General features: G+C 40.9%; 1 protein-coding gene across 1 annotated transcript in view; it reads left to right on the top strand.

Annotated features, from left to right (window-relative positions):
- LOC132985329 (gamma-aminobutyric acid receptor subunit rho-2-like) overlaps positions 1–24,335 on the top strand; it is a 36,232-nt gene that overhangs the window by 10,619 nt on the left and 1,278 nt on the right. The window contains exons 3-7 of the mRNA XM_061052662.1: positions 9,060–9,127; positions 16,897–17,120; positions 17,213–17,295; positions 19,235–19,375; positions 23,088–23,240. Of these exons, the coding sequence (XP_060908645.1) occupies positions 9,060–9,127; positions 16,897–17,120; positions 17,213–17,295; positions 19,235–19,375; positions 23,088–23,240 (669 nt within the window). The remainder of the gene's footprint in view (positions 1–9,059; positions 9,128–16,896; positions 17,121–17,212; positions 17,296–19,234; positions 19,376–23,087; positions 23,241–24,335) is intronic.

Here is a 24,335-nt window from a genome sequence, read left to right on the forward strand (position 1 = left end):
TCAATTTCACATCAAACACAACCAAACATCAGGATTCCTCTGATGGACACTAACTTCTGTTCTTTCCTTCTATCTCAGCTGTCAGCTGAAATCTGTCGTACTTCAGGACTGAACCCAAAATAAACATATATTAATGAGATTTAATTACAATAAACAGACTGAAAGGAGGCTGAAATAACTACATCATGATAAATGTAGTGCAAGTGTGAATTTATTGTCAGATCTGTCAGACAACAAGTAAACAAAGTGTGAGTGTGAGTGTGTGTGTGAGAGTGTGTGAGTGTGTGTGTGTGTGTGTGTGTGTGTGTGTGAGGGTGTGTTTTAAATGGTTTCTTGGATCTATTATAATAAAATAAATAATCAATGGGGGTAGCAGTCAAACAATAACTTCTGTATTGCTCCTGTTTTTGTCAGTGGAGTCTGATGTATTTGAATAGAGCGATGTTGATGCTATGCTGCCTGTCATCGATGTGAAGAAAACAGAAAAGTTCAGGCATTCCTCCAGGAAAATGTCTTTCAATTTAAGGCCATTGTGTGTGTCTTTCCTTCACACGTCGACTGTCAGGCCTGTGGCACTGCTGCTGTGACTTTCATGAGGCAATTAAAAACAAGAAGCTTATTTGTTGGACTAAAGTGTTCCATCCTCTTGTGTTTAGCATAAATGGGGCGCAGTTTGAACACAGGAGGAGGTGGCGAGCTAAATGAAACGTCCCATGGTGCATTTCATGCTCCTGTGAGACTGCAGCAGCAGACACAGATGGAGGCGAGGATCCCACTGAGGATCATTTTTGTCTCTGTCGTTTACCAGCTTTTGTTTGTCACTGCAGACGCAGAAGAAGAAGAATGAGATGGTCTTAGTCAAACATCAGAAGAAGCTGACTCGTGTAAGCGCCCTGCTGCTGTGGGCGAGATTGTGGTGTGTTCATGTATCGGAGGAGGAAGTGTGAGTGCAGCAGATGCTCTGGTTCCTCCTGGCAGTGGCTGCAGTGTTACTAATGAAAACCTCTTACACACTTGGGGAACCATATCGAGAATGATGTTGTTACTCGCCAACAGGGGTGTTGGTGAACTTTTCTGAGTCTCCATCTGATAAATCCTGACTGTGGAGCAGTTCGTTGTGTACGTCTGGACAGCAAAAATCACATTGTTATGATCCCAAAGAATGAAAATACTGAACAGAGAAGTGGTAATTTTTCTAGTGAAGATTCTCCTGCTTCTCCAGTGGATCATGTTCGTGTTATCATCGGTGTGCAGGAGGAGCTGTGAGAGTTGATAAAGTGTCATGTCATCTTAATTCGAGCACCTGCACTGCTCAGATTGGTCCCCTGCTGCGGCCTCACAAATCAAACAGGAAGCTGAAGGGAAGAAGACGCTTGTTGGGACCAAATATTTGTCATCATATTTCCTGCGTGCTTCTATTTATAAAGCTCCTCCTCCCCGTCTGCCTCGGGTTTAGACCCGTCATGCATTAGTCACATTTGCATTAAAGAGGCCGCTTGTTTTCTCCTCGTTTCACCCGCTTCATTCTTAGGAACCCTCCGTAAACACTTCCTCTCTGCTGGATCTGTCTGCAGCAGCTGCTAATCCACAAACACAGGAGGCGAGCCGTCCAGCACCGCTAGGTAGAATTGATACGGTCTTTATCTCTCTCTGCTCTGGGCACATGAGGAGAAATTATACAGCACAGGACAATACAATCTGTGAAAATGTGACTGGGTAAAAGAGTAGAGTGGAGCCGTAATTTGCAGATATTTGGTTTTCTGTGAAAGCTTCAATTTGAATGAAAAAATAGTCTACTGTATCATCTGGGCTGTGAGGAGGATTTGAAGTTTTTTTATTCCATCAGAATTCAAAACAAAATTGTGTATGTTTGAAATTGAGCGAGACAAAATTTAAGATTTCTCACTTGGTCATTTTTTACCAAGATAAGATAGTTCCCCCACATATCATGTTTTTGGGGGTTGTATTGCCTTTATTGGATAGGACAGTGGATAGAGTCAGAAACCGCGGAGAGAGCGTAATAAATGACATGCAGAAAAGGAGCCACAGGTTGGATTCGAACCCGGGAAGCCCGCTCTCGAGGAGGACACCCTCTGTGCATGGGTGTGCACACTGGTGCTATACAGTTAATTAACAGTCACAGCTAATGTTTATATACGTAATACACTGGCTGTTTGTAGCAAATAAAGACTGCAGAAACACATTTTACACAAACTGCATATCTTTACATTTGATGCACTCTGCAATCTAACTTAAAGGGATAGTTCGGTATTTTTAAGGTTGTATGAGGTGCTCGTCAATTACTGCGAGGCTGCCTGCGCCCCATATATAACGTTTGAATGGAGAAAATAAGTTGTGGATGCTGTTTGATGTAACAAGTGACGCAAATATGATTCACAGTTGGAACACGATGAGTCATATTTATAATACTAAACGGTATATAAACAATATTTCAGTCAAGCAATTACCCATGATCTTATTAGATTATGATCCAACCTTCATAACAACCCAAGTCTCTAATAGACTCTTCACCTCTGTTCCACCCCGGTGGTGGAATGATTTAACAAACTCCATTTAATCTGCAGAGTCCCTTTGCACCTTTAAGAAAAAGCTAAAGACCCTAAAGACTTTATGAACACCTATGACCTTAATGATAGTGATGATGACCATGATGCCGATATTTAGGATGGTTGTGATGCTGATTAGAACTCTCAAGAGCAGCTGTCGATGTTGTGCTTTGCCTCTGGTCTCTTCCTGTCAGCACCTGTGTGTCCAATCGCTGTTCGTTTGCATTTACTGACTTTGCTTCCTCTTTTCTCTCTCCTTGCTTGTGTTGTATTTAACCTCTGATTTTTGTCACTTTAGATAAAAGCGTCTGCTAAATGAATTGTAGAATTGTTATTGAATCTGTTCTACACAAGTTTAACATAAGACACATGTCCATGTGACAATGACATTATGGTATTTATAATCAGAAAAACTAGCTTAAAACTAGTTGAATATTTAATCTGAATTACTGCTTTACCCTCCTCTCTACATATTATGTCCTGTCAAACACACAGACACACAAAACTTTTAAAAGTGTATCTCTAAGTTAAACCCCTTACTTATCAAGAGACATGTTTGTTGGTCTCTTCTGTTGCTCTCATCCAGGTGTATGAAGGTTCTTTCAGACTGTGAGCAGCTGCCGCCATCAGGCGTCATTGATGTTGTGCTTGTTGAATCAGCAGCAGCAGGTTGCAGCACTGCTTCTGGATCCTCTCCGCTCTCCAACTCTTCTAACAATGTCTCCTTTCTTTAGCTGCAGGCTCCTTTATCCACCCACCTGCTGTGTTATCACCATGCGGCTGAATGAAGCAGGTTTGGCAGCTTAAAATAAAGAGAAGTGTTTGAAATATAAGTAAAAAAACAGATGTAGGTACAGTTTCTCCATTACAGTTTCCCCCCTATGATCAATGCTGCTAAAGATGTGTTCTAACAACTCTGTTGCCATGGTGACAGCAGGGTGCCAGATTAAAAAATTTGAATCATCATCAACTCTGACAGCAGCAACACCGAAAAAACGGTTCACCTGCAGCATGACAGCTGCAGAAAAAACTTTAAACCATGCACAGCTGATTTAAAATTAAACTAAAACTTTGCACGCACTTTGTTTAATCAGCTTGATTCTGCTTTAATTCAGCAAACAAAGGTGGTAATAACCCCCCCCCCCCCCCCCTTTAACACACTACAATGATGAATCTTAGAAAGCATTTCCAGTCCACAGCTCTGCGGCACTAGCAGCAGTAAACCAGCCTCTTTATGTTCTACAGTTGGCTGGTTTACACTTTTGTAAAATAAAGCTGAAAAGAAAATCAATATCCTGCAGGTCTCTCTGCAGAACAACACAACCTGCAGGCAGACAGGAGGGGTGGGGTGGGGGGGTGCACATTTATCCCTAATGGTTGGGAACTGGCCCTTTACCTCTTGATTTTTATTTTCTCCCTTTCTTTTTTGGCTGGATGCCTGCTCAGAAGTTCATTCTATTAGCATAAAGCAGTAAAGAGACGAGGTAAAACTTGCAGATCTTTAAAAGTACCTGCAGACCCCCCCCCCCCCCCCCGAAAAACTGCTTTCATAAGTGAAATATTCCCCTAATGTCCAATTTCAGGCGCAACACTTAAATATTCTTTAGCACACATCAAACTAAGAGTCCCTCCACAAAATGTTCTTCCTGTATATTTTGGATTTATCATCCTTTTGTAGGCTGTAAGTGTAACTTTCTTAATTAAAGACTTTACGAACTTTCATGCAGCGTGGGAAATTAAAGTTAATAAACACAGGAACTCAAATAATTAGCCTGATAAAATATTCAGTAGCTGAATAAATCCCTGAATGTGCTTAATAAAATGTTTGCTTTTATGTCAGGCTGTGTATGGATTATGTGCTTTTGTTTCTTTTGTTTCTGCTTGGACAATAATTCTGTTTTTAAGAGTAAGACGCGGACTTAAATAAAAGCTGCAGGGGTTTTGTGGAGCTTTAGGAAACTATTGGTGTGCCTGTTCTGCAGCTTTGTGTGCTCATAAACAGGATGTTTTTTATGCTTAAACTCACAGTGTGTACTCCTCTGTGATGTTAACGCTCAGTGTTGTGTGCATTGTGTATTGTATATGTTTGTGGAGAAAAAAACACACTCTTGTGTCTCTTTTTATACAGACGACACGCTGCTTTATTTTTCTCTTATGTCAGCAGTAACTATGAATAAATAGCTCTCTGGCAATGTATTAATGAAGTTTGAGGGTTATTTCTGAACTTCTGCAGAAGTGTACGCTCAAAAGGTTTTGGAGTTACTCCAGTAGGTTGTTTCAGACTGCAGACCAACATGGCTTTAATGGCTGCAATGCAATCCTTTGGGGCTATTGCAGGCAAGAAAGTTCAATTGACAGAATATCCCTGTATTCTCTGGCTCCGATTGTTTCTAAGTGGAAAGGATCTGTACAGTAAGTGACTGGGACGTAAACTCTCAGTGAGTAGGAGACCTGTTGCAGGAAGAGGATGGGAAAAAAATGAGACAGAATTGGAGAGCGGAGTTTGACATAGCGAAACAATTGGTACAATTTAATTGCATTAATCATAGCTTCATATATTCATGATTTCAAAAGTTCAGGTGACAGATTTAAATTTATTGGTGGTCCATTGGACACCCAGCCTTTGCTTTCATGACTGCTACATCTCCGTTTTCTTTTAATTTCACTTCATCAATCTGGGAGCCTATCAGCTGCCATCTGATGCTTTATATCTGATGGAAGCAACAGCAAACTTTTGTGGGTTTTTAAATATGACCATTGGAAAGCGATTAGAGACTACAGGCAATGACTTCCGTTTTGGTGCATTGCCTTTGTTTACATTCAGACTTGCATGCTGAGAGGCCAGAATGCTGTTATAGTCGAAAAATGAAATCCCAGCATGGATTGATAGCTGCTCGTTTACATAGATATATGTTTGTATACAGTTATGAAGCTAAATCGTTTTAAAATTACCCCTAATGGGTTTCCAAGACTGCATTGTGGTCGATGCATTTTCCCTCTTTTGTTTTGCAGGCGGCTCTGGCTCAGTGGTAGAGTTGGTCATGAATTGACCAGAATATAGTTTGATCCCCAATTTCCTGTTGAGGTGTCCTTGGGCAAGACTCATGATGATAATAAGCTGTTTTCACATCTGCAGTCCTGAAAATATCTAGATAACTTCAGGAGGACTGCTCCGGAGATTCTCTTGACCTGGCTGTTCACATTATGCTCCTCACAGAGAGACTATACTTGTCAGACAGGAGGGGGGGTCACAGTCACAGCAGTCACAGTATAGAAACGTCACTCCCCTTGCCATTAGCTTGAGGTTAATTCTCTAGAGAATATCCTGCAGCATTCTCACATCAGCTCACTCAGACTTTCTGTGGAGAAAACGCTAGGGATCTGGCAGGATAAACTCTGGGTAAAGTCTGAGTGAAAAATGTGGCTGTTTGCGTTCACACATACAGCTTCCTCTTGGAAATATCAGGAGTTTTTCAGGAGTTTCCTGCAAGTGTGAAAGCCCTAATAGCCCTAAAAGCCCATTTTTGTTTTCGTGCATGCAGCTGAATCCCTCTGAAACACTAGTGGTTGACCAAAGAAAATCAGAACTCTTCTGATACCAAAATCCAGTCCAGCGCCTATACAGATTCAGCATTTTTATTTTCTGCATTTTTATTTTGCACCTCTCAAGTGCACTTTTGCTTGAAGCCTTGCTGTTTAACCCCAACGTATTCAAATCTCAATCTTATTTTATACTCTCTTTTGAATTATTATTGTCCTAATGTTCTTTTGAAATGCTTTTATCTCGTTACACTGCTCTTGTGAAGCTCTTTGTAACCACTTTTTGAAAAGTGCTGTACAAAAAAATTAAAAATAACAACTATTATTATGATGTTCAAGCACACAGATGTGATACTGAGGGCTACAAAAGACCAACAGCATTGTGAAGTGGAGCATTCCAGTGACGCATTTGTGGGCCTCATCTGATAATCAGTGTAGTGGAATAATTCGCTGATGCTGTCGGCCTAAAATAGCAAAACAGGAAATCTTCTAGGGGAAAACTACATGTTTTTTTTAATGTGTGCACGATTGTCCTGCTTGAGCTCACACAAACTTCTTCCCTTCAGTCTCACTCTGATGCAAAACAGGCGTCTGTACATCGTAATTTAAAAAGAAACACAGTTATATATCCATATGTCCTCACAGTGCAGTCCAGCTCTGGTTCTGGCTCTGGCTTCAGACACGTCCAGCCCCATTAGCCCCGCTGGTCCGGGTGCTTTTCCCAGCAGGTGTCCGGTGTTGAACCCGGTGAGGCAACATGTCATCCTCGGAGCTCGGGGATTACAGAGTCTGGCACGTGATGTGGGACATATGGTGTGAGTAAGAGCAGGGAGTACACTCTGACGACAGCTGGACCGGGGACGAGTAAATACCCTCTCTCCCTCTCTGTTCCAGGTAGCAGCTTTGTCGTGCCACCCGTTATGTAAGGCTGGCACCCTCCCTGCTGCTCAGATTAACAATACTACAGCCGCCAATGTCACTTTAATACACGAACACAAAGAGGGTGTGTGTGGATTAATGAAACGGATACCAGGACGTAATTCAGTGGAAACTTAAATCACTTCTCCTCAATGCTACACCACACATGACTGAATTATAAACATTATTATATTATGTACAGGAAGTTGTCATTTGTATGATGGTACCATTAAAGACAGGGATACGGACAATAACTGTTTTTATTCTAAATCTAATTAAATATTTGCAGATCTTAATTTTGTTGAGAAATGTTCTTTCCTTGAGAAAAATAAAAGGATATAACAGGATTTGAAGCAGTTTAAGCATTACCTCCCATCATCTTAACTGTATTTTCTAGTAGTGCAAGGGTTCCCAAACTTTTCGGCATGTGACCCCAAAATAAGGTGCTAGAGACATGGGGACCCTCACTGTCCATGGAGGTGGTTAAAACAGCCAGGCAGACTAATAGGCAAATGTTATTTTAGTGATGTATTGAAAGAAATGCTAGAAGCAGAAAATAATGAATCTCTTGATATAATTTTTTGTATATATGTTCACAATAATGGTTAAAATATACTATTTTAAATCTAGTTTTACTTAAATTACATGTGTTTTTGGAAGGAGTCTCGCGACCCACCTCTCATGGTCTTGCGACCCCCAGGGGGTCCTTCCCCTGGGAACCCCTGTTCTAGTGAGTTTCGCACATTGACCACTATGATTTCGCCGTTTTTGTAAACTCTCTGTGTTTTTTCACACATGCACAAAACTCCTGAAATATTCCAGAATTTTTTTTGGCGAGCTGCATTATGTGAAAGCATACGGCCAAGTTTTCATCATGACCTTTACCTGGAATTTTCCCTGCTAAATTTCCATGTGAAGTCGGAATAATCATTCAGATATGTGAACAGTCAACTCAGGAAGATTTCAGGGGTGGCCTTCAGAGCATGTGTGAAAACATCTTCAAACTGCGGTGTAGTGCTATTCACTGCAGGGTGGTGTTTTGTTGAAGAAACTACTTCAAAAGCAAACATTTGCAAGCTACCATTTACTCCACAGCCAGATTTCTAACAGCTCCTTCAGTCCTGAGCTGAAGTGTCTTCGGGCAAGATACTGAAGCCCAAACTGCTCCTGAATGCAAAGCCTCAGTTTGTGTAAATGTGATGAGATTACATCCTGCTGGTCAGTCTGATTCATTACAGCATCCTCTGACATCAGTGTGTAAGAAAGTGTGAGTAAAAGAGTGAATGTGACATGTGGCACGATGCACTTTAAGTCTAGAAAAGTGCTGCATTAACACTTTATCATCTAGCTGTCATGTTCATACACTACATAAAGATTGTGATTATTTAATGTGTCATTGATAGTCATCTGTGGTTTTCAGAATGCTCCAAAATCAAGTTTTTACATATAACTCTATATTTAACACCTGCTTATAGGGCGGCTGTGGGTCAGTAGAAGAGTCTGTCATCTCTCAATCGGAAGGTCGGGGGTTCGATCCCCAGCTCCTGCAGCCACATGTCCGATGTGTCATTGGGCAAGACACTTAACCCCAAGTTGCTCCTGCTGCTTCATCAGCGGCATATAAATGTGTATGAATGGATTAGTTACTTCTGATTGTGACTTTACTCAGCAGTCTCTACCATCAGTGTGTGAATGTGTAGGTGTGACGTGCGGTGTTAAAGTGCTTTGAGTAGTCAGAAGACTAGAAAAGAACTCTACAAGCTCAAGTCCATCTACCATTTACCATTATGTGAATTTGTTCAAATGGTTTTCCAGGTTATTATGGCATTCATATTTATATGCAGTAGTAGTGTTTTCAGCACTGCACTTTAAAATGTTCTTCAATGTACTTTTAGTCTTGGTTTCAAGTCTTCTACATAATATATGAACAAGCTGACTTTAATAAACCTGAAACAGTTTATGTATAGAGTATAGAGCTGTTTCGTTGTGACACACATGAATGCAAATTAACATCTGTTTGCTATTGGTCTGCAGGTCCAGCTGTTCCTGTGGGAGTGGACGTGCAGGTGGAGAGTTTGGACAGCATATCAGAGGTGGACATGGTGAGTAGCCTCAATGTTACATTGCAGTATCTGCCACCCACAGTACATGAAGTATGATTGTTACAAACAAAAGTTGTCCAAATGCTCAACGCTTTAGAACTTTTTGATGCCAAAACAAAACAATCTCCCTTAAAGGTACCATAGCTATAAAAAACTTCAGACCTTCAGTCCTATTTTTAACTAAAAAGTGCTGCAAATGAAAGTGAACGAGCATGGTCAAAGGCTGGTGTCACACGAGATGATTTAAGCAATTTTGTCCCCCTAACGAGTGTGGGGGGGGAGGGTATGTGTTGCCGTGGTATTAAAACAAGTATCCATATGATTTGAATCTTACTAGAATCATATCTAAGTTTCATATTCTGGTATATATCGGGTTGAGCTGCTATTAAACATGAAATAACTGCAGAGTGTTAATAAGTCGTTAAAGTCGACTTAGTTTGGATGTGTTCAGAGAGGATTACTGGAATCAATTGAACTTAATATTCAATCAGATCTGAAATCTCAGACTCACAAACTGAAATGAATGAGATTAGAGAAGGACAAGAAATATCATGTCGTTATTAACACTATTGTTCCACTGGATTATGTTACTGGTGCTGAATGTGACCAGTAAATCTGTGACAGATTGAGTCCAAGGCTGCTGGCTTTAACAAATGAGCTCAGACTGCTTCAACACATGGAGAAGAAGCTGAGATGAGGCAGCTAATGATCCTAAAAATCAATCTTCATTAAAGGATAATTTAGCTTTTTTTTATTTAAACCCTGTTTTTACATATTTTAGGTTCAAATTACTTAAATTATCTAAAGTTTTGGAATTGATCCAGTAGATTGCGTCTTGCAGCAGCTGTGAAACTGTTATGGCTGAATACTAATGCTTTGTGGTAAATGTGCCCAATTAACTATGATAACACCCTCTAAAAGTTGTTGTTTTTGTCCCTGACAGGCTCAGATTGGTAAACAGACTTGAGCTTATAGCGCTCTTCTAGACTTCTTTTAACCAGAAAGTCCTATGCATCTCTTGCCTTAAACGTACCTGATTTGTTTTAACAGCAGGTAACATTACTGATCTATCACTGCAGCAACTGGTTACTTTATATCTCTTTTATGTCATTTTCATTCAGGGCTGGAGTTTGACTTCTTTTCAGCCTGGGAGTTTCATGGCTCAGACCAGCCCGCTTTACTTCACAACCTTTCACTGGAGATATATCATTTTAGCCCTTCTAGTATAGAAGTCTGAATCAGTGAACTATTTTCTACGACCTTGTTATTCATATTGCATTTGATCAGAAATCACATTTCCAATTCAAGCACATACGTTTAAGTTCACAACTATTATTTATTAGAACAATAAAGAGAACATTAACAGTTTTCTGCAATCTCAGCCTGTCTCAGGGCACATGAGCATAGATGCGTCCAGGTGCTCTAGAGTTAAAGTGCACGCCCAGCCTAATCCATAGGGGTCCAGAGGTTTGACCATTTCATTTTTCAAAGTTGTCCCACCAACCCAAAGTCCGACAAGGTCTCCTCCAAAACCATTGATGTTGGCCGCAGGGTTTGTGTTGCTGCAGTGTTGTTTGAAGCAGCAGTGACCTCAGTAGTCCATTCAGGCGTCTTTGCATTTCATTGTGCCTTTCAGAATTTTGATTCAGATTCGGGCTCATCTCTAACTGGTACCCATCCGTAGCGAGTGCAGCCTGATGATCTATTTACCGTCACTGACTGTACACCGGCCATCGCTGCTCTACAATCAGCCCGGCCCACTGGGGATGTTCCTGGTTCTCCACCTGTTTTCCGTTTGAAGTTACACATTCAGATCCAACACAATATTTATGAAACACCTAACAACACTTTGTAACCAATCAATGCAGCAGTAAACTACCAACTCCTGTGACTCGCAAGGAATCACCTGGAGCCTGGTGGTCATACAAGCGAGGGATGTTAAAGCATGTTTAAATTTAATCTTCCTCTTTAGGGTTGCACAGGGGTACAGTGGTTAGCGCTGTTGCCTCACAGCTTGGAGGTTCCTGGTTCAAATCCTCGTCGGAGAGGGCCTCTCTGTGTGGAGTTAACATGTTGCTGGTTGTCTGTCTCTATATGTCAACCCTGCTTGACTGGCAAACAGTCCAGGGTGCCTCTTGCCCAATGACAGCCGGGATCGGCTCCAGCCCCCACACGACCCGGGTAAGCGAGAAAAGCAGTATAGAAAATGGATGGATGGATCTTCCTCTTTAACAAAAAGGTCCATCTCTGTGGGGATTCTTTCTGTAACGTTGTCAGACACTTAGAATAACAATCTGAGCCTGTCAGGGACAAAATCAAGGACTTTCAGTGGACAGACTTTGAACATTTTGCAGGAGGATTATGATGCAACCATTACTTCCTGTTTCACTGTTGCAGGAGCGAGCAATGCTGGTGTAACTCCAAAACGTTTGTACCTTTTTTTCACAAAAAATTAAAAAAAGGCTCCAGGTTTAAAAACTCCACTAACAGCATGTGAACACACATGAGCTCCACATTGAAAAAAAAACGTTTTTTACACGTGACATCTCCAATCATGTTAATAATTAGACCGACCAGATCACAACCCGTAAATATATAAATGAAAAATAGTCCCAAAATAGTGGTGATGTGAAGCTCTGTTATCAGAGGGGTTGTGTATTTGGAAAGGACAGATGAACACACTCTTTTAGTTGTTGTAATGAAGCTGTTGTTTTCAGTTGGATAACCAGCGTCTGGTTATAAAAGCTCATTGATGGGATGTTTTTTATGTGTTCAAAGTCAGACTGATGCATGTTGAGTAATGTAATTAAATCAACCTTCTGGTCTGGAAGCAAAAATTGGATCCAAAAAACTGTCGTCCTGATGTCGTGTAAGCTCCCGTTTGAAGGACGAGCGAGGATTAATCTTAATTTGGATCTCAGCGTCGTGCATTTAATTGTTTTTGAACAGAGAGCGGTGAAATAAATAATGATGTCAGACCACGGCTTCTCTTAATGACATTATGTCACATCACAAAGCTGCACCATGCTCGACAGTGACACAGCAAATTATCTTTGACTGTATCATTTAGGGATGGCAGGTTATGCAAATACAAGGTTTTCAAGGACATGGAGGCGGTTTTGGGAAAAGATCATAATCCCAAATATGCCCCGGTATGTTTTGCCCGTCCACTCACCAACCAACAACTCATCCAGATCAAGGTCTCAAAAGATTTTCTCATCAAGAAAACTCCACACTTTGAGTTTAGAGCACAGAAATCAAAGTTTTTCTGAATACATGTCTGAAAGTGAATTGTGTCAGAATGGGCGACAGGGGGTTCAGATCTCAGCTGAGACCTTCATCTGTGTGCAGTTTGTAACGTTTCCCCTCAGGGATATTATTTGGCCAAAACGGCCAACAAAACAACCCTCGGCCTTGACCAAACAGCAGAACTTCAACTTTGCTCTCGTGTTGTGCACAAAACTCCAGCCTCAGGCGCCCCTGTCTGACCTGACCATGACCAGACCTTTGACTGTCTCCCTCTTTTTTTCAAAATGAGATTTAAATAAACATACAAATAGGAAAACAAAAGATTCTCCAGTACTTTAAATACAAAATAAACAAGTGGCAGAACAGATGACTATGTTACCCAAAATTAAAAATGTATCAAAATGTGGTGATGTTGATACTCTTGAGTGACCTTTGACTCCTGCTGAAGATGTACAACTAGACTAAAAACGTTTTTTTTGTGACTAGTGGTCAACATCCACTCGTGTTGGGGAGGGCAGAGTTAGCTCACCTTAACTGAACTTAGAAATGAATTCACCATAAACAATCATTAGCAGTTTATCCTTAGAGTATATTGCAAAAGAAACGTCAGCGAGACATACTGTTGTGTTATGCAACTTTAATTGACTCAATTCCTCTAAAGCATGATGTTTATTTTTAACAGAGCTCTTTGAAAAAGTCCAAACAACCATGAAGAAAATAATTTTCAATTATATTACACGTCAAAGAAAACTTTGAAAATAAAAGTATCACAGTAATTCTACTGCCAACTTGGAAACAGAGGCTGAAAAGTGCTGAGTCATCTTTAAATAAACAGCTTATTAGTTATAATCTTTAAATGATATGGTTATTTAAAGGTCACATATTATGCAAAATACACTTTATTTCTTCTAACACTAATGTGTGTCCCTAGTCTGTCTACAAAATGTCCAATTATGAGTGAAGTCCATCCTCTCCGTCTTTGTGACATCACAAAGGGCAGTAACCCCTCCCCCAGGTGGGTGACACTCCCACAGCTAGGTGTTTGTTCTGCCCTCTGAGTCTGCCTTCTTGCCGTAAATAATAGGGCATGTTGCAAGAAAGCCTGAGCCACCCAAGCCCTTCAGAGAGGGGGCGTGGTCAGACACAGCTCATTTACATATTTAAAGGTGCAGACACAGAAACAGCCTGTTCTGAGCAGGGCTGAAATAGAGGGGTTTATAGACATGATCAAATACAGGATCAGAGTGGATTCATGACAAAAAAAAACTCACAGACGTGTTGGGGAGCTCTCAGACTTATTTAAACTGGTTGAAAAGGAGAATATGCAACATTTAAAGGAAGATTCCCATGTACTGCTGCAGTGTTGTTACCTTTCATGTTAAATTGCTCACATGATTCAAGTTCATAATTGATAGATTGACATGATTAAAGATCCAATCTGTAAGATATCTACTGAATTAAATTATAAAATGACCTTACCATCAGAAATTAAGGAAACATGCTTGTTGAAGTGCTGTCTTCTCTGACAACAATGCAGCAGCCAGTATGTCCTCCTTCTAACTTTAGATTCTGGTCCTGAATGCTTTGGATTTGCTCGGACCAGATAAGTAGGTGGTTATAAGACATACCCACAAGACAAACCAACAGGTGTTGAAGTGATGGAAGCGGGAAAGAGAAGTGGTTCAGATAGAAGTGATTGTACCCGACCTAAAAAGCCTCTGCATGTTTCTAATAAGCTCCACGAGCAGAAACGTGCTCAAACTAGGATCAATATTGGAGATGCTTTTGAAAAATGGAGAGAGGTTAGAACACAGAAAGGTTTACAGACCCATGCAGAGCTGGATAAACACTGAAGCTTCAGTGTCTGTGACATAGCAACCCTGCGTGAGCATCGACTCTAGAGAGGAGGGAGGAGGGGGCAGACAGCTCTCTCCAATGTTTTGGATTTAGACTGCAGTACACATTTTAAACCCTATATGTTAGAGTTACACATTGGTCCTTTAAAGTTTTTGTTTCACATGTTCATTAAAAGCTTTTTTTGTCTCCAAATAGAAACACTCAGTGTTGTAATGAGGTAATGGGTAATAAACAGTAAACTCTTGTGCAGTCTACACCCCAACCAGGGTTCTTTGTAAGTCTGCAGAAAGTCTGCATGGTGCTCCTCATGGACTGGATGGATTTGGGGTTGAAACAGCCCTCCAAGCACAAAAACTGCCAGAAAAAAAATCGCTAATTGGATGCAGTCATAAGGACAGAAAACTTACTGTAATGTCATCCACTCAGCTATTTCCATCTAAACTCTTTCCTCAAATTAGCTCATCAGATGCTAAATGAAGCTCTTTAAATGAGCGTGCATTAACTTCATCAAAGGTGCATTTTGCTGCTAATAAATGGAATGTTTAATTGTCATTAACAGTAATTGTTACAACTGCTCTTAAACGTTTAATGGTCACACAAGACATTCAGATTTAAGCTCCTCTGTATAACATCTGCCTTAAGTTCTAGTGTAAAGTCCACCATAAACCGAAGCTGTAAACTAGTTTGTAATTTAAGTACTACTTATGTAGTCATTGTTGGGTTACCGTGGAGACGGAAGGTTCATCTTAACTAGTAGAGTGTAACTTCCAAACTAAACAAAATACTGTCCTGATCTGACCTTTTCGGTTCATTCCAGTGTTTCCTCTCGTGCCTAATAGAGCTCAACAGAGTGGTTCCTGAAGTAAAAATCCCACTTGTCTTCTCAATAGCAGATTTGATATTTAGCCATAATGTCATAACTTTCCAAGGTAGAATTACCACAAGCTACCTGTGTTTGAACTGATAGTGTTTGCTCCTGTAAAACTAGTCACACAGGGTGGAGTTGCAATACAGTGGGAAAGTACATTTGAAGAAGCAATTTAAATTTATAGGATCAATGATGGTCATTCCTTCTCAGTTTCTTCCTGCTCCTGTTGGAAATGATATGACCTCATTTTCAGACAAACATGGTGGATTTGAGATCTCTGGGAAAACAATGACTCTACTCTTAAACCTTGAGTGTCACAGTGATGTCTCTGATTGATGAAGCCCACTGTTACTAATGTCTGCTGCCCCAATGAGCTTTGGCTGTTGGCTGCTATCACAGAAGTTCAACACACTATCAAAACACAACTTGGTAAACTCCATCCTGAATTAGAATTCATGTTCATCTAGGCTACATTTGAACTTATTCAGAGCTGGTCAAATCAAATTCTCAATGTTTTAAAGAGCTACTCTGCTGGCTGATTTCTGGCTACACACTAGATGATTTTCAAATCTTAACCAATTTAAAAAAAACTTGGGAGACCATGAGGACAGTTCCAAACGATTTTAAATGAACACACTGGGTGAATCAGCCAGACCGCGAGATCACACATCTGCAGTTTGTAGTGATGATTTCACAGACACAAGAGCTCATAGAAAATCTTCCAAACGTGACTTCCCATGGAAAACAAATATGGAGTACGATCAATGTCGTCAGCTGGCTGTGTTGGCGTACATTCTGTTTTGCAACGAAAAACATAAAAAACAAGAAAAGAATTTGGGTGAAATCCTGGCTGAGAAGACGGTACAGTGTGGGTGAGGCTTATACATTTTGCAGATGAGTTTTAAAAGTATGCAACATCCGGTTTCTTGACACCTCCTCGTCTGCTCCCTCTCATTGGCTACTGCAGATATTCTGTCGGAGGCAGCACAATCTGGAATTGGTATGAATCGAGATGGAGAGGCTCTGAATCAATCCGCAGCAGTCAATGGAATCGTATTGACACCAAGCCTCAAATTCAGTCCATACTCGTCCCTAAAATGTAAAGTGTGTAGCCAGCCTTAAACAAATTATAACACATTTGAGAGTAAACGACATGGCGCTGGTGGTGCAGTGGTTAGTGCGCGCGCCACATGTATGGAGGCTGTAGTACTCCAGGTGGGCGGCCCCGCTTCGAATCCCGCCTGTGGGTCCTTTCGCGCGTGTCATTCCCTACTCTCTCTCCCCCTGATTTCCAACTCTATCCACTGTCCTATCTCTTTAATAAAGGCACACAAAAAAGCGAGAGTTAACAGCCCAGGGTAACACCTCTCATTAGTAAACTAACAGCACATTACAGTTATTATTCCCTGCAGACACTCAGGCATGCCCCTGAACTCGTCTTACACCCATAAAAGTGTCTTTAATGATCGGTGCCAAGAGTATGATGTGTTGATTCAGCAATTATTCTTAACTGATCTGCTCTTATATAAGTGGGTAGAGGAGGGGATGTGAGTCTGCAGGCCCGCTCCTCCCTGCATGGAAACAGGAGGAAAGGGGGGTGAGCAGACGGGGGTAATCTAGGACTAATGGATGCTGTGCTTAGTTAACATATGTTCAGCTCTCTCCGCTGTGTATATTAAGTCATAAAGAATCCATGTAATCCAGGATCTGCAGCCGTGTAATCCCACCAGAGCTCAGGAGTCCTCGCTGTGAGACTAAATCCAGATGCTGTCTCCATATCTAACCCCCCCTTCAGGACTTCACCATGACCCTGTATCTGAGGCACTACTGGAAGGACGAGCGCCTCGCCTTCCCCAGCACCACCAACAAGAGCATGACGTTTGACGGACGCCTGGTGAAGAAGATCTGGGTGCCCGACGTCTTCTTCGTCCACTCCAAGAGGTCGTTCATCCACGACACCACGACCGACAACATCATGCTGCGGGTGTTTCCTGATGGTCACGTCCTGTACAGCCTGAGGTGAGACATGAAGCCCCCACCTCACACAAAAACACATGCATAGATATCTGCCCTCACTGGTGACATTCACACTCTGTTTTTTAATCCGTCAGGGTTACAGTCACCGCCGCGTGCAACATGGATTTCAGTCGATTCCCGTTGGACTCGCAGACGTGCACGCTGGAGCTGGAGAGCTGTGAGTGTTTGTGTGTCCCACACACACTTTACTGTAGCGCTGAGGAGAAAGTGAAGATAATGAGCTCCTCATTATTAAAGCCCTCAAGTGTTTTTGTGGAGCGTTATCTCAATCAGCAACTCACCGATTATAAACACTGATTGTTACGGTGGCCCCGAGAGCTCAAAAAACAGGGTTAAAAAAACACAAGAAATCCGTTGGTTAACACGTGCAGAATTTATATTTTCTTAAATTTTAATTCAATCAGCAGAAATGCATGAAGACACTTTCACAGAGAAACTGAATTAGCACATTTCTGTTGTCACTTACAGATTACAGTTCTGCATCAAGGTTATTATATCACCGTTAACTAAAACTAACGAAAACCAAAATGTAAAAAAACATTTTCAGTAACTGAAACCATAAAAAAAAAACAGGCTTTGCAAAAGACAATAACTAACTAAAATGAAATAACATTATAGAGAAAATGTTACAAGCACACAACCTTTCCTTACAATCTGTCTCAGGCACGTCAGTTTATGTTGAAAGAAGCTGATGACTGCAGAACTTTTTTCCTTTATTAAACTTTGTTTAATTATTTTTTTTGCTTGATATCATTCTCTGAATATTTTACAATACAGAGACGAATAAAACTAATAAAACAACTAAACTAACAAATATTTAAAACACATTCAACTGAAAACTTTCAAACAAACATTTATTGGAGACGTTTTGATACTAGACCTTCATCAGGCAAATGATGAAGGTCTACTACCGAAATGTCGCCAATAAGTTAGATTAGTTAGACAGTGTGCGGGAGTTCACCTTTCAGTTTTTGATGGATACATTGCTACGCACCTGTCTTATAATATGCATGTGCAAAGGTTTTTTCTATTTTGAACACTAAATCTTCACCAATCAGTCTGAGGGTAGCTGATAGTTAGCTTGAGCTATCTTCAACATGTTGTTGAAGCGCCCTGGCCGATACTCCTGGGTCTCCATCAAACAGGTCAACACTGCACATACTGAGTGAGAGATCCTTTCTTCTTTCACTATAATCATGCTTTATTTATTGTGATGAATTCAGACTTTAGAGACACTGAACTATGTATACATTGGTTTTGTATTGATTCGCTGCCAGAGGAAAAAGCACTGTCTTTAGTTACAGGCGCTTCACTTCTTGTTGCTGCTTGTGAAACTTTAGTCTAAAAACTTCATCACACTTCAGGTCATGAAGTTCTGAATATCAGCAGTTCTGAGATTAACTTTGGCACTCTGTCAGCAGCCTCGTGCTTATAACCGAATCACAGCAGTGCTGATATTTAATACTTTGCTCCCTCTTCTGAGATATGGCTTAATTATTCACCATTTTATTACTGTTTTCAGTAAGAGAGAGACACTTTGGATGTTCATGTTAATTACCCACTCCAGCATTTTAAAATATTGATCTTTGACTTCAGTGTTTATCAGAAATGTTTGCATTCATTTATTACCCGTTCACATCACTCGTCAGTGAATCAATATTTGCTGTGGAGATGCTGCCAATGAGAACCCCTCCGAGGGACTCCTGAAAGATTTAAAAATGTGCACATTGCCTTTCAAGCCACTGATCCACTGTCATTACATGCAGCCATTTCTTTTGGATTGCATGAGATATTTTGGCGGTTAAAAAAACATTTTGAAAATAGCAAATTAATGAAAAGTGAGTAAAAAAAAAGTATGAGTATGGTAACACTCACTTAGTAGATTTTTTAATTTTAACCTTTATTTAACCAGGTAATTAACCCTTTGAGATCACGATCTCTTTCACTCCTGTCCAAGAGGGCAGCTGCAGGTCATGCTATGAGTGAATTTTTCTGTACCTTCTGCTTGTGCGTGAGTCAGAAAAAAATCAAACTTCTGCAGCTGATACTACACACAGTGCGTCTCTTTTCTTACATGTATGCTCTCTGTCCTGCAGATGCTTACACCGATGAAGACCTGATGCTTTACTGGAAGAGCGGCGATGAGTCTCTGAGCACGGACGACAGGATTTCTCTGTCTCAGTTTCTCATCCAGAAGTTTCACACCACCTCCAGACTGGCTTTCTACAGCAGCACAGGTAGATACACAGGTTTTATATTGACTTCATACGAGTACTGATCACTCACTGGTCATGTTGGGCGAGTGCATTCGAGAGCAATCGGAGACCCCAGGTTCACTCTGTGGCAGTCAGGTCATACTGCTTTGATCAGAATAAAAACTGAAATGGAAACTATGTTCAGGCTCATCAATCTAAACATATCAAGGGGCCTTGTGTCAAAATCTACTTTTAATACCATCTATATTAAAGTTGACATTATGCTAATATTTTGCATATTCTTCAACAAATCCATGTTTAAGCCGCCCAAGTTAAAGAAAATTGGGGGTGATCAGCAGGGACTCTCTGCCCCGAGGCGAGCTGAGGGGTAATTCAGACCCTCGTTTTGCAGAGTCAGAAGTAATCACTTCTGCAGAGTTGAACCTCTGTGAGGAAAGTCAAAGAGCCGCGAGGCAAGACTGTCAAGGAAAGTTCATTTACATAACATATTTAATGCACAAAGGAAATGCCTCACATGTGCTCTAATGGAAAGACGATTTTTGAGAGAGAGAAATAATACATTAGAAAGCAGGTTTCTAAGGATGGAAGAATAGAGTGAATACTGATCATAGACTCTATCAGCAGACGTAGCCATCATAACTTAAACCGTTGGTTTGTGGATTTTGAGCCTTGAGTTGGGCTTTTTTTTGGCCCTAGTCTTGTTTTTATTTTAGAGCTTCAAATGACAAATGTTGGCAATGTGGGAAGGAGCGAGGGGGAAGCATCCGTAATTCACTGTGAAGAAAATATCTGCCTTGAAGAGAAGAGGAGCCTTAAAACCAAATATGCTGCACGGAAAATATGAACAGCTACGGAAGAGGATTAGGGCCACTGAGAAAAGTTTTTTTGGTTCTGACTTTTTTTTTTAGGATTCTGAGATTAAAGTCAGAATTCTGACTTTTTTTCTCAGAATTCTGGCTCTGGAAAAAAAAAGTCAGAATTCTGAGATTAATGTCAGAACCAAAAACTTTTTTTTCCCAGTGGCCCTAATCCTCTTCCGTAATCAGCAGACTCCTCAAGGTGTGTTTTAGCACAACCCACATGCAGAATAAAGCTACATGCATTAGTATTACCCAAGCAGCAACTTCTGGTGTTGAAAAATGTGGTCAATGTGAAAGAGCATAACATTGCAATTCCTCTGGATGTCCCGTATAAAATATTGTTTTTCGTAGCAGGAATAAGCAGGTTTACAGCCTGGTGCTAAACACACTGATGGTCTGAATGCTCACGTCTTTATCAGCACTTATTGCACAGGGGGGTACATTTTGTTATAGCTCATCCGTTTATGGATGATCTATAACATGAGATATGAGTTATTCGTCATAAGGGGTGTGGCTGATCTGACTGATAGGCAGGCGCGTTGTCAGCTCCACTTTTTGGCTGATACTTGGTTGACCGAATGTTAGGCCACGTTTACATGACAGCGATTACAGCCAACTACAATAACCTTTTTGTTGAGTTTAGGCTGAGACAAGATGGCTGACTTTAGGTCTTATAAACTACACAAATAACAATGCAATAGAGCAGATTGCATTGAGTCCAGCCCTGGCTTTTCTGCTCTATTTTCAATATCTAGTGAAATTGATTGGAAAGTGCACTAGCACTTACGACTATATAGCCTTTAAAGGTCACATATTATCTATATACATATTAAGTCTCAGATCTCCCTAAAACATGTTTATTCTTCTAAATCCACTCTGATCCTGTATTTGATCATGTCTATAAACCCCTCTATTTCAGCCCTGATCAGAACAGGCTGTTTCTGTGTCTGTAGCTTTAAATGTAAATGAGCTGTGTCTGACCACGCCCCCCCCCCCCCCCCTCTGAAAGGGGCTTGGGTGTCTCTGGCTTTCTTGCACCATGCCCTATTATTTACGGCAAGAAGGCAGACTCAGAGGGCAGAACAAACACCTAGCTGTGGGAGTGTCACCCACCTGTGGGAGGGGTTACTGCCCTTTGTGATGTCATGAAGGGAAAATCTCCAAACAGCCTGTTTGAGCACACATTTTCTGAAAAGTGGAGCAGGCAGAAGACGGAGAGGATGGACTTTTTTCATAATTGGGGGGTTTGTAGACAAACTAGAGACATATATTAGTGTTAAGAAAACATGGTAATGTGTATTTTGCAAAATATGTGATCTTTAATTTGAGCCTGTTGAAAGATAGAAAATCTTCCTGTCATCACTCTGACTCTCTTCAGAATCTGGTTCTTCGGATGGAAATCTGTTTGCTCTTCCTGTTTATTCAAACCAACCAACAGAATATGCTTTTAAAAAACTGTCAAAACTTGTTAACAGTATCCATCACAACCTCCATCACTCTCGACCAGTAAAAAAAAAACAGACTGCCCTAGATTACTGAGACAATTCGGACTGGATATTTATTATCAAAGGACCTCTGTGTGTGCTGAAACATGGTTGGCAATTTGCCCTGGAATCATCACTTTTATAAATCATAGAAATCAATTTGCATGCTATAAAAAACACAACCTCTGCACTTATTAAAAATCATCAGAAGGTAAAACTACTTCCATACTAACAGGGTTTTAGACACTTTTCAAGTTTCCATCATAGCGTCTTGTCAATCATAGGTGGCCTACCCTGTAACAAACCCTACTTTATTGACTATTGGAATCCAAGTAGGAGCATAATGAACAAAAGGAACATAGTACTGTAATGAAGAAGACTTCAAACTAGAGATTGAGACCATAAACTGATTAGGAAAATATTTACTGAAGGAATAAATCAACTGAGAAGTAGAGACTGCAAACGTTTTAGTGATGACACCAGCTGAAATACTTTCAGTGAAGGGATGGGTTATGACATAGGACTCAAAGAGCAGTTTTGATGGTTCTTCCTTCCACCATTTTTATTTGGAATAATTATTAAACAGAAATCCATCAGACATTTCCCTAAACGTCATTACTTTTATTTGACTCATCAACAAACTAGTCGGTACAAACATTTAAACCTACATGCCTGGAGGCTGTGGTCCTCCAAGCGGGCGGCCGGGGTTCAAATCCCACCTGTGGCTCCTTTGCCGCATGTCATTCCCCACGCTCTCTCCCTGATTTCCAACTCTATCCACTGTCCTATCTCTCCATTAAAGGCACAAAAAGCCCAAAAATAAATCTAAAAGAAAAACCTACATGTTGATAATTACAAAACAAAATGGCGCTGTTATAGAGGGGGTTTCAAAGCAGCAACCTTAACTTTATCACAACATAACACGGTTTAAAGGCTTTTAAAAAGAACAATAATCTGACGTCAGAAGCAGCTCGTCTTTGCAGAAGCACTGTCCTAGTTTTAAGCACAATGCACAGAGCACTCTGACAACGCCACTCAAGGATGCTGTGGGTACTTTCACTTAGATAATTCGATTAGAACTGTACCTGGAGAAAAGGTATTCCTCTGAGAAATGTGTCCGTCATTGAAACTAGAACAATGATATGAAAAACACTCCTTTTGGGCTTTTTTAATACTTTCCCTCACATTATTCTTCTGCCATTAACTGCCTCATTGTTTGCTTTGTTATGGTTAAAATGCCCTCCAGATTTCTGTCATTCCTGCTCAGATAAATTGATAACTTCACCTGGTTCTGTGTCATCTCAGCACATAATCTCTCTGTTTTATTTCCCACGTGTACTGTAAAACAATTTTGCAAACACAGGCTGAACATTTCTTCTCTGTCTCCAGGCTGGTACAACCGTCTGTACATCAACTTCACCCTGCGGCGTCACATCTTCTTCTTCCTGCTGCAGACCTACTTCCCCGCCACGCTGATGGTCATGTTGTCCTGGGTGTCCTTCTGGATCGACCGCAGGGCCGTCCCTGCCAGAGTCTCATTAGGTCAGAACTTGAACTTATAGTTACACAATAAAAACACTACCTGTCCATATATGATGTGTATTTAAAGCAGAACCAGTTAGCACAAAAAGACACTGAAGGGGCTGTTACACTAGGCAATCTGTACCGTGAACCAAGCACGCCTGACCCCTAAAGTCCAGTCTGCTGACTAGTGTGAGAAATCTGTACTGTGCTCAAGGATGGAACACTTCCTTGGTCCTGACATGGTTGGAAGAGGTGTGCTTTGGCATGGTGCAGTGGCTCATTCAATTCAATTCAAACAACTTTATTAATCCGCCTTGCATGGGGCAATGGTTTGGAGCAGCTGGTAAATAAAAAACATAAACATAGCGAAGTACAGACAACAGATAATACTAATACTCTGCACAGGCAGACGTATAAATGCCGCCTCGCATAAACAAGAAAATCGGGGCGTATTAGACTAAAATGACTCAAAATAAGCCACACAGTCAGTAAAGCTGAAGTCATGTTCTGTGTTGTTCTCAAATGTGCTGACTCTGAGACCGCGCTCTTCTTAAACTAAAGATGCTTTATGATGATGTAAAGCCATGCCTTTGTCTTATTACGACGTGATGATGTACTTACAAGAGGTAACTGTGCTCAGGCCTGGTTGGGCCTAGGAAAATTTGAGTGCAGGCCAGCGGGGGAATGGGAAGGGTGGGGACAATCATGTTGGGGCATGTTAAAGGACAAATGGGCTTAGTGTGAGGGCACACTGACACTAGGAAATCCTTACCGTGCCTAAGTACATTTTGCCCCTGAAGTCCAGTTCGCTTGACTAGTATGAGCGCTTCGATCCGTGCTAATAAGTTCATGCACAAGCATGGGCACACAACGTGGACAGCCTTCGTCATGGAGAAATCCCCATCATGGAGTGTTCTGGCTGTATCTGACTAAAATTTCTCAAAATAAGCTGTCATGTTCTCTGTGTTGTTCTCCAATGTTCGGACGTGTACTCAACTGCGCTTCCGTTTTTCTTTTTGTTTTCTTTTTTTCTGGAGTCCACCTGTCTTGTAAACTGAACACGCTTCAAAAATAACATGAAGCCATGCATGGTTGTTCTACGACTTAGAGTTA

Source organism: Labrus mixtus, chromosome 12, assembly GCF_963584025.1.
Source record: "Labrus mixtus chromosome 12, fLabMix1.1, whole genome shotgun sequence".
In the NCBI taxonomy this organism is placed as follows: Eukaryota; Metazoa; Chordata; class Actinopteri; order Labriformes; family Labridae; genus Labrus; species Labrus mixtus.